Source organism: Balaenoptera acutorostrata, chromosome 11 (genome assembly GCF_949987535.1).
Source record: "Balaenoptera acutorostrata chromosome 11, mBalAcu1.1, whole genome shotgun sequence".
Lineage (NCBI taxonomy): Eukaryota > Metazoa > Chordata > Mammalia > Artiodactyla > Balaenopteridae > Balaenoptera > Balaenoptera acutorostrata.
Window position 1 is genome coordinate 89,227,185 of NC_080074.1, and position 11,635 is coordinate 89,238,819.

Genomic DNA, 11,635 nt, shown 5'->3' on the forward strand with positions numbered 1-11,635 from the left:
GAATTGCTTCCCAATTACTGCATAAATTTCTCCAGGATGTAACATGAGCAGACAGATTCTTACAGGATTCCTGAAGAGTCAAGAAAATCATAAAATTTAAGGTTAGCTCTGTTCTAAACTCATTATAGGTCTTCTCTAGGAGTAATGCACAAATTAGTCTTCACTCTTGAAAGAGCAATTAGGAAATTATAGAACAGTTAAGAAAACCTTAAGTGGATGACAGCAAAATAGTGATTTAATAAGTAGACCAATAAAATAAGCCTGAAGCAGTAAATGTGTTCTTGAAAAATTGATTTCCTTCACAAATTTCTCAGAGGTAAACTTAAATGTTCATTATTTGGCCCATAATACGAAAAGAGGACGATCAAAGGGGGAAGAACTAGAGATCAATTAATAATATATATTGAGCAGCTACTGTGTGTCCAGAAAGAGGTCTGGGGATACAGATACGTCTCCATTAGGCTCAAAAGTTGTCAAGAGAAACATAACTAGCAAATGCCAAGTTTAGACAAGTTTAATATTTAAACAAGTTTAAGTACTGGGGACCTGGAGTGGTTAGTAGAGTTGTTGAGGAAGGAAGGAGTGGATAGTTTGAAGGGAGGAGAAAGAAGAGGTCAAGAGAGAAGGGAGAGGTGATGAGTAATGAAATCTTTGCAGACAGATATGGCCCTAGACTTCAAGGAGATCTCCAAGCTTCAGATTACCTGCGTGGGCTGTGAGAAATGGCTGCAAACACATAAAGGGAGGAAAGACAAGAGGGAGTAAGTGCAAGAAAGAGAGAAACACCATGTTGAGAGCACTATTCCTTCTTTCCTTCATTTGACAAGTATATGTTGAGTACCCACTTCTAGGAGCTAGGAACAATTCCAGACACTGGGTCTGTAGTATTAACCACAAGCTGTGTGCAGAAAAACTAGTTAAAGGAAAAAGACATAAACAGTTGGTTTTTTAAAATGTCAGGAAGGGAATGGAAAGAGAAAAGAAAAAGAAAGTCTGTAATATTTCTATAGTACACATTCTCCATCTTTTTTCCAAATGGCTGCTATTTGTTTTCTAGGCATATTATTGCCAAAAATTCACTTATTAACTTCTTAAAATTAACTTTCGTTATGTGCATTCTTAGTGCCCTTATTTTGAATTAATCAGTTTAAAGCATTAACTACTAAAAAGTAGGGTATAGAGTTCGTCACTTCAAAACAATTCAAAACTTGACTTGAAACTGCATATGTGGAAGAATATATCTCACTAGAAAAAAACTGAATCCTAAATATGTGTTATAGCAAAAGACCAGAATTTTCATAGGATTCCGACATGGATTTATTTGTTGCCAATCTTCTCATAATTCTCCTCAACACTTCACCTCTTGTTATTCAATTTTCCTCCTATTTCTCTGTCATCACAGTAAATGTCACAGTCGCCTGTGACTTTACCCTCTCCCAAAACTGACTTTCTAGCATTCCTTTTGCATACATTTGTATACTGTCCCCTGACACTGCTTATTAGCCCCAGACCTCATTCCTTCTCTGATTAACACAATAGTTTCCAGGGTCCCCTTCTGCCAATCACAGAATTTTGGAGCCTGAAGGGACTCGACTTAGCAATGCACCTTCAAAGCCATCTTGGCCTCTTTTTCCTGGTCAGTCCTCTTAAAGCAGGCACTTGCGGTGTTCTCTAATCAAAATCCTTCCATGGCTTACCACTACCTCCTAAAGACAGTCCAGACTCCCTTTTTTTGAGCATTTAAGGCTATGTATTTTTTTTTTTTTCCGAGGCACCAACATGATTGTCAACCTTACCCTTCCCATTCATTGACTCAAAAGTATTCTTCGAGCCCCTCTGTAATTGAAGCTGTGCTAGAGGCTTAAGATACAGTCACAGTTCTGCCCTCTAGAGCCCTCAGTTTCATGGGTTGTGGGGAAGGAGGAAGGGGATGGGACAAGTACATGAATAACCCATTATGTGTTCAGAGAGGTGGTGACAGAGGTTGCTCAGGGAGCACCGGACTCAAGCATCCGATCCTGCTCTTTTGTTGACCTTGCTTCATCAGTGCTGATTAAATTAGTTTGTTACTAAAACATGGTCCACTCTTGTCAATCCTCCCTCATGATCTTCCTTCTCAGTAGGAAGAAGGTCTTTTCTCTGCTTTTCTCTAGACCCAAATACATCTGGTCTTTCAAAGACTAGATCAGATGCCAAATAATCCACGTACATTTCTTTCCTTAGTCTTCTAGTCTTAATATGTCTTGTTTAGTTCTATTTCCATTCTCATTCTAATCACATCCTTGCTTCTATTAGAGTTTATTATCAAATCCATGTCTCTTACTACAACTGTCTACCTCTTAAGAACAGCAACTGTGATATATATATATATATATATATATATATATATATATCCTTTCCCCAAATAGGTGTTCGATGAATGTTTCCCCAGCTAAAATAATAGGGAATAAATTGTACACCAAACAATTCTAAAATGGAATGATGAGGGGATTAACTGTACAATGTGATCCCCACACACTTGTAGTAAAACTGTCACATAAATTACTGTAAAAATTCACAACAGTAGAGGAGAGAGCTACCACTAACAGACGAGCATCCCCAGGCTCAAATTGAAGGGGTTAAGCAACTCTATCTGCAAGGGGAAAAAATGATTCTTCATTTGCCTTCATTAAAGACTAATTTTAGGTCTCTTGGTAATTAAATGAACACATTGTTTATGCTCCATACACTTTCTGCCCTGAGTCTTGGAAAATACATGAAATTTCCAAGAATTAAAGTTTCCATTAACACAAGTGCCAAATCAAGAGGTCTGACCTGTGGGAGAAAGCACATTTGTCTTTGCTGGCTCCTTTTCAAAAAGCTACAGAAAGATATTTACTGTATAACTTTCTTGTGCGCAGTTGCTCTGTTTTATCATTGAGGCCATCTAGACAAGACCGAGAAGCTGCCACATTTCAGAAAGCCACCAATTACTGAAGAACGACGGTTTGAGTTCTGAAGTGTTGACTGCAGTCCCTGTTCGGGGTAAAAAAATTTTTATTGGAAGAGACTTCGAGCGGTTTTCTTCTTCCACTTTTTTTTTTTTTTGTCGTAGTTGTGTGTCTGTGTGTGTATTTAATTCCCTGAGAACCAGCTTTGGCTGGTGAAGAAATACGTCAATACGAAGTGGGTTTCAGAACACTTCTTCCACTTATCCCTACTAGACGGAAATTTAATGTAAATCAGTATGTGTGCACACAGCCTAGACGCGTCAGAAGACTATTTTCTGATCTCTATATCTGGTTTTATGTAACCTGAAGTAGCACAGATATCTACCCAGGTTAAAAAAAAAAAAAAAATCTCTTTACGTCAGTGAACTCGAACTCAGAAAGTTCTCTCCCCGGAGCTGGGAGCCTTTTAAAGACATGCGTGTCACGCTGGCTGCAGGGGGTCGCAGCTACTGGGAAAAGGGCTGGTTCTCCAGGCCCCGCCCTCCACCCCCCGTCGCCCCTCCCTCCTCCCCGGGACTCGCCTCTCCCCCACCCCCTCCCTCCCTCATCTCTGCAATTTCGGCCTCAGAGGTCTGGCGCGCGTCAAAGCCCGAAGTGGGAGGCTGATTTGTGGAGCATCACCCCCCCCCCCCAGTTCCTCTCCCCAAGCCTCTCCTCCGCCGTCGGCAGCGGCCAAGGGATAGAGCCGAGCAGGGGGAGGGGAAGAGCGACACCCATCCCCCTTCCTCCAGCCCTCCCCGCGTTCAGATTCAGCTGCACCTTTTATTATTTTAACTCTTCTCCGTAGGACGCGCGGCCCCCGGATCTGCCCCTCCGGCGGTCGCGGTCCCCGCTCCCGCGCCCGGAGATGGGACAGCGAGGGACCTGCTCGCGGTCGGCCGGCGTGTGCGGGGAGGTGCGGCCGCGGCGCCCGCTGCCCAGAGTCTGTAAGTTTCAACGCTCCTCTAAGCGGAGGGGAGGGGGAGGCTGCACGCGTCCCCGCAAATGATTGAAAATGCAGACCACGGGCGAGGTTGACAGCGTCGGATGGAATTTCGGGGCACACTCTTTTAATTGACTCTCTCCGCCGCCCGCAGGCTATTGTCCGGGGTTTTTCCTGCAGCTTGTATGTTTGATCCCTTCGTAGTCAAGACGTTTTCAAGCTATTACATTATGAGTTCCACTGGGATTTTTTTTTAAAAGAATGCAACTCACACTTCTTTCAAATTTAAAATACCTCTACGTGATTTTCAGGTTACATAGCACATTGCTTATTATTATTTTGTCGAATTACAAGAAACATTCATACTGCGCAGGAGCTCACGGCCTTTGCCTATTTCTAAAAATAACAGAAAAAGAATTTCCCCTCTTTACTTTTAATATTGCTACATCATGTGAATAGTTTAGTAAACAGATCCTTAATTTTCCTCACAGACGTCGCGTGCTGGTATCCTTGCACTAATCTACAGACGCGGGTAATTTCAGAATTATCACTGAGCCCGCTGTTTACAGGAAGGCTGCTGGTTTTGCTGAACTAAGGCTGTGCTCTTATGTGTTCAAAACGATAAGGAATATTAAAACAGTCCTGGTTCAGACCAAGTGATTTTCCCGGGATCCAAGAACTCAAGCACTAACTAGGCTCGTGTTTAGATTAATAAGATCATACCTTTAGCTTTGCACGTGACCTGGAATGTATAGACACACCCCTACGTGCAAGGACTGGAGAGGTGAGGAAATAGGGGGGGAAAGTTTTTAATCTTCGTTTCCCTGCTGCAGGACGGGTCCCGAGGGAAGGAGAGGCAGGTCGGAGACAGGTGTACAGGCTGGCTATGGTGACGGCACGATGTTGGCCAGAAAGAGCATCATCCCCGAGGAATACGTGCTGGCGCGCATCGCCGCGGAGAACTTGCGCAAACCGCGCATCAGGGACCGCCTGCCCAAGGCCCGCTTCATCGCCAAGAGCGGGGCCTGCAACCTGGCGCACAAGAACATCCGGGAGCAAGGACGGTTCCTCCAGGACATCTTCACTACCTTGGTGGACCTGAAATGGCGCCACACCCTGGTCATCTTTACCATGTCGTTCCTCTGCAGCTGGCTGCTCTTCGCCATCATGTGGTGGCTGGTAGCCTTTGCCCACGGGGACATCTATGCTTACATGGAGAAAAGTGGGATGGAGAAAAGTGGCTTGGAGTCCACCGTGTGTGTGACTAATGTCAGGTAAGAAGGCAGCGGGATGAGGCAGGGGTGGAAAACAGTACAGAAAAAAAAGATGAAACTGTCCTTTCTCTCTTCACTCTGTTATTTTGTTGCAAGTGAAGTAAAGAGTTTGTTTCAGTACCTTCGGAAGCAAAAAAGTAAAAACGTAACAACAACAACAAAACCAATCCAACGTATTAAAATTCTTTTCAGATGCAGCTTTATGGATGACGAGTCTTTGGAAATGTAGCGCTTCAATCCTTTGAGCTGGCCTTGAAAATATTATACCGGTTATTTAAAAATGGTTGTGGTTCAAAGGATTCCACAGAGTGCCTTCCTCAAAAAAAACCACTTACTGAGTTTTCAGTCTGAAAAAGCTGCTGTCCATAGTTCCAGCATCCACAAGGCAATATCTCTGATCAACAAAAAATATTGTGCAAATGCTAGTAATGTTTTTCCCCAACTTCTCTTACCAGTGACATTTTCAGAAATAATGAGAAAAATGGGAAAACACTGGTGGAGAGGTGTTCTAGATAAAAAAATAAAAAATAAAAATCCACCAGAAATGAAATAAACATAAGCCCTTCTTTATCAAGATTATCTTAAATAGCTGATTGCTTGCATTGAATTCCAAAATTAAAAGTTATGCTAAGATTCAGAACTAGAAAAAAATTATTTTTTAATGGAGATTGGTCCAAATTTTTAATGGAAGAGATTATGTAGAAGTGACTTAATGTTGTGGTTTTCTCTAAAAGTTTTAGTAGGATAGGAAGACAGTTCTTAGATTGCCCTGATTTTGCTTTTTTCTCTTATATCGTAAATATTTCAAAGATAAGTAAAGTGAATTTGATTTCAGTGATTTGCCGCTCATAGTTTCACATGGCCTAAGAACATTTACTTGGAGTGATTTGTCTCTTGTTTTGTTGGAAGATGGAAAAAGATAATATCAATTGCAAAAATATGCACTCTGCAGCGAAACATTAGTAGTAATACTAGCAACTTTTCCAGGACCTTTTCTCAATAATGTTCCAAATTCACATAATTCATAAAGCAAAGCAACTGAGCAAGCACCATTCTTCCAGGAAACTGTAAAGAATAAGACCTTTGCTGACCCTGAAATCTTATGAAATTATCATACCACTGCAAGAAGCAGAAACTCAGACTGTAAACTTGTCCATCCTTCCATTCCCTGAATAGTTGCAAGGCCAGCTTATCAAGGGAGGTTGCAGTATTTGTCGTAGAGATCACATGCCACAAATATCAGCTCAGATTTTGAGGAGAAAAAACTAAATTGAATCGATCCATTGCCTTTACCATCGAGTTAGATATTATTTTCTTGTCTTAAACTTGTCACAAACTTTTGGCTCAAAGAAAATATAGGTGAAGAATGTAGGTGATCATCAGTACACCAGATATAAAGGAACAAAATACTGTGTTTAACAGGTATATGTAGGTCAGATATCATTATCTATAATATTTCTCTTTAAGAAATTTATTGGCACTGATGGTGAATCATTTTCGTATCAAGGTACATTTTTAATAAACATGAAGTAGATACACATAAAAAGAGATAAAAGAAACAGAAATGATAAACCTTAGAAAAGTAAAGGACAGATTTTATTCACAAGACAGATATACTGGCTTTTCCTGTGGGAAAAAAGTCATTAAGCAATTTATTAAAGATATGTCATCAAAAGTGAGATATCTTCAATGAGTTTGTAAAAGAACTTGACAGAGTGCACTGGTTATTAAAAGCTGTTTTACTGCTAGCTTTTATTGTTCAACAGGAGGTGTTCTGAGGCATGTTTATCCCCCTGATGGATTCCTGCTGGTTTGAACATTCAATTCACTATGAGAAAATGGCATCGCAGATACAAGGAGACACACTTGATTTTATCAGTATGACAGTTTTAGCATTTTATTTATTTATTTTTCATTAGGTGATTCTCTAAAGCATATTTCCTTTTTAAAAAATTTTTATTAAAATATAGTTGATTTAATCTTAGCATTTTAAATTGCACTTCTTACCTAAAAAAATATTATTGGACATCTTGCAAGGTTAAAATCTTACTGGTTTTATTTTAACATTGTGGTACTATTTATCCTTCAATGCAACATACAATTTAATCTTAACCAACCGTGCATAATACTTTTTCACCAAAAAAAAAAAAAAATAGAAACAGAAAAATCTCTGTTCTCTCCCAAAGGGAATTTAAAAGATGACTAATAATGTGTCTAATTCTTTGCATTTCCTTTCCTTTCCTTTCATAAGTTCAGTGTCTCACCTTGTCATCAGAACCAAAACCAACTGATTGTAATGAATATTCTCCAGTGTATCCAAATAACATTTAACATTCTCCTTCCAGGCTGGCTCACTTTCCCTTTCACGTGGATGACTTTCTAACATGAGTCAGAAAATAAACCAACATATTTCCTCTTCTAATTCAGCCTCACTCCCTCTGCAGCAGAACAAATGAGCAGTTAAACACTTTCATCTCTTGAGGTTGTTTAGCATGACAGGTGTTCGTAAAAGGCTGGGTCTTGCACAGTATAGTGTTTGGAAGTAAGTTCTTTCATAAAATAAACAACATACACACTATGGCACATGAATGACCTCTTAAGCCGTGAAAATGAAACATCTGGGCATATTCATCATTACGCTGCTCCCTGAAGCGTGTATAATTAGAAATCAATGTTGTATCCGTGCCCCTTCTCTGGGGTCTCTTCTTATTCTTTGCCATGTTTTTGGATCATTCAGTATTAGCTCATGTGTAGCTAGTGCAAAAAGCAATCATTGCTTTTCATGAATCTTTTTAGCAACAAAAGGGGTAAGAAAGGCAATTTTCACACTCCATTTAAAAGTTAATTAGAAGAATCAACTATGTTTCAATTAAAAAAATAAAAAATAAAAATCCCTGATTATGAACCTGAATAGAAAAAAAGCACCTGCGTGTGCTTGCCTACCATTCACAGTGTCCCGCCAAAGTGCAGTACTTGACTTAGTATTCAAATATTTAAATATTTGGTCTCTCATTGTGTGTGGCGTCAATACACAGCTAATACTTTGACAGATGGTCTATAAAATTAGAAAAGTTTGAAATTGGGGTGTAGGGCAAACACAAGACTAAGACTCTTTCTATTAAGAAGCCCCAGCAGTGTACGATATGTAGTTAAATGAATAAATTAGTGATAAGAATAACCAAATGTGGTGCTTCTCAACCAGGGGAGATAAATCAGAATTATCTGCAAGCTTTTCAAAAGTTTTATCCAGGTCCACCCTAAACTACCAAATCAGGGTTTACACTGAGGTAAGGAAGAGAAATGCAGTTTGAAAAAGCTTCCCAAGAAAACCCTGACACTTGTTGGCCCCTTCCCTGTGCTTCTTTCGAAGACTAGGCCAGAATTAAGAGAATTCATGTTCTTATTAATTATGTAATCTTGACACAGTCACTTATCTATCTCTACCTCACATCCTTCCTTTAATAACTTCGGTATTCTCTAGATCACTTAGAGAACAAAATGAGACAATCAGTAAGAAAACATGTTTCATTCCAAATGACACAACATGGTTTTTTTTAATTAAAAATACTAGTATTTTTGAATGATGTGCTTTGTACCACTCTTTAGTACTGTGCTTTCTCTATATAAGGTACACAATCAGTGTTTGTTAGGGAGTATGACTTTAAAGGTTGTAAACAATAAAAAGTTCACTTATTACTCAGTACTTCCCATATGACTCAAGTCACTTAAACACAGATAGGCAATAAATAATAGACATCAACCTGGAAGAAAATTTCACAAAGTAAAATAAGCCCATAGATATAAATATGTCCAGGTATTATTTTAATGCTTTCACATAAACAGGCCCATCATTACATGATTTGAAAACATTAATAGAAGTGTATCCCAGAAGCCTGGAGGTAGATGCATGCAGAGAGAGAGAGAGAGGGAGAGAATGAACAAGTGCTTGTGTTTAGAACTGGACATTTGATACATTAAGTTGGATAGTCTTTCTAAAAGCCTTTTATAGCCTTTGGACATGGGACTTCCCTGGTGGCGCAGTGGTTAAGAATCTGCCTGCCAATGCAGGGGACATGGGTTTGACGCCTGGTCCAGGAAGATGCCACATGCCATGGAGCAACAGAGCCTGTGTGCCACAACTACTGAGTCTGCGCTCTAGAGCCCGTGCCCTGCAACAAGAGAAGCCACCGCAATGAGAAGCCCTCGCACCACAACAAATAGTAGCCCCCGCTCGCCGCAATTAGAGAAAGCCCACGTGCAGAAACGAAGACCCAAATGCAGCCAAAGATAATAAATAAATAAATAATTTTTAAAAAATAGCCTTTGGACACTGACAGATGAATGGATAAAGAAGATGTGGTGTGTATATATCTATATCTATATATACATAGATATATACATACAATGGACTATTACTCGGCCATAAAAAGAATGAAATAATGCCATTTTCAGCAACATGGATGGACCTAGAGATTATCATACTAAATGAAGTAAATCAGACAGAGAAAGACAAATATATGATATCGCTTATATGTGGAATCTTTAAAAATGATAGAAATCAACTTATTTACAAAACAGAAATAGAGTCACAGACATAGAAAACAAACTTATGGTTACCAAAGGGGAAAGGGTGAGGGAGGGATAAATAAGGAGTTTGGGATTAACATATACACACTACTATATACAAAATGGATAACTAACAAGGACCTACTGTATAGCACAGGGAACTATACTCAATATCTTATAATAACCTGTAATGGAAAGAATCTGAAAAAGAATATGTGTGTGTGTGTATGTGTGTGTGTGTGTGTGTGTGTGTGTGTGTGTATACATATATATATATTTTACTTTGCTGCACACCTGAAACAACTAACACAACACTGTAAAGCAACTATACTTTAATAAAATTTTTTTTAAAAATAGCCTTCGGAGGAAGAAAACGCAAAATTTAACTTAGCCTGTTATTTCGTGTTTCAAAATCTGATCCAATGGCATTGTTTTCTGGTCTCATGTCTTACAGGTCTTTCACCTCTGCTTTCCTCTTCTCCATTGAAGTTCAAGTGACAATTGGGTTTGGCGGGAGAATGATGACAGAGGAATGTCCTCTGGCCATCACAGTCCTGATCCTCCAGAACATTGTGGGTTTGATCATCAATGCAGTCATGTTGGGCTGCATATTCATGAAAACAGCCCAGGCTCACAGAAGGGCGGAAACCTTGATTTTCAGCCGGCATGCGGTGATCGCAGTCCGAAACGGCAAACTGTGTTTCATGTTCCGCGTGGGCGACCTAAGGAAAAGCATGATCATTAGTGCCTCGGTGCGCATCCAGGTGGTCAAGAAAACCACGACACCCGAAGGGGAGGTGGTGCCTATTCACCAACTAGACATTCCCGTTGATAACCCCCTTGAGAGTAATAACATTTTTCTGGTGGCCCCTTTGATCATCTGCCACGTGATTGACAAGCGAAGCCCCTTGTATGATATCTCCGCCACCGACCTCGCCAACCAAGATCTGGAGGTCATCGTGATTCTGGAAGGAGTGGTCGAAACTACTGGCATTACCACCCAAGCGAGAACCTCTTACATTGCTGAGGAGATCCAATGGGGCCATCGCTTCGTGTCCATCGTAACCGAGGAGGAAGGCGTGTATTCCGTGGATTACTCCAAATTTGGCAACACCGTGAAAGTAGCGGCTCCGAGGTGCAGCGCCCGAGAGCTGGACGAAAAGCCTTCCATTCTCATCCAAACCCTCCAGAAGAGTGAACTGTCCCACCAGAATTCTCTGAGGAAGCGCAATTCCATGAGAAGAAACAATTCCATGAGGAGGAATAATTCCATCCGCCGGAACAATTCATCCCTCATGGTGCCCAAGGTGCAATTTATGACTCCAGAAGGAAATCAGAACACGTCGGAATCCTGACAACAACACAACCCCCAGAAAGTCTTTGATAAGATGTTGAAGAGTTTCTACAGGGCACAGACTGAAACAGAGATGCAACACAATAATTTGTCCTTCTTTATCTTAATGCACTAAATGATATGCATATTCCAACAGCAGCACTTTCTGTGTCAATAAACAGTAACACACAAGGTGGAGGGTTCTTGGCTCACTTGTTTCATCCATGCAGTATTCGCAGAGATAGGCTTAAATTATGTAGGGGAAATGCTCTCATTTCTCTCAATTTGAAACCCAAGAATTACATTAATAGTAATAGACCTTGAATATGAAAGTGGACCAAGGAATGATGCTGTATGGAATACTTAGCGAGTGACACCACAGTTGTCTCTGTTTCTATTGTTCACTCTGGAAATGTGATAGAATGGGCAGGGGGCCCCAAAATTGTGTTTTTCCTTTCTCTCTCTCTTTTTTTTTTTTTTAACTGCACCAGGTAAGAAACCTGAGACAAAAACTGCTTAGTTTTGTTTTGTTCTGTTTTGTTCTGTTGTT

General features: G+C 40.2%; 1 protein-coding gene across 1 annotated transcript; it reads left to right on the forward strand.

Annotated features, from left to right (window-relative positions):
• The first annotated feature begins 3,579 nt into the window (after positions 1-3,579).
• Positions 3,580-11,277, forward strand: KCNJ8 (potassium inwardly rectifying channel subfamily J member 8). Its single transcript, XM_007194828.2, has 3 exons — positions 3,580-3,916; positions 4,746-5,186; positions 10,207-11,277. Exons 2-3 carry the CDS (start codon positions 4,813-4,815, stop codon positions 11,105-11,107), a joined length of 1,275 nt encoding a protein of 424 aa, XP_007194890.1. The 5' UTR covers positions 3,580-3,916; positions 4,746-4,812; the 3' UTR covers positions 11,108-11,277.
• Positions 11,278-11,635: the final 358 nt, after the last annotated feature.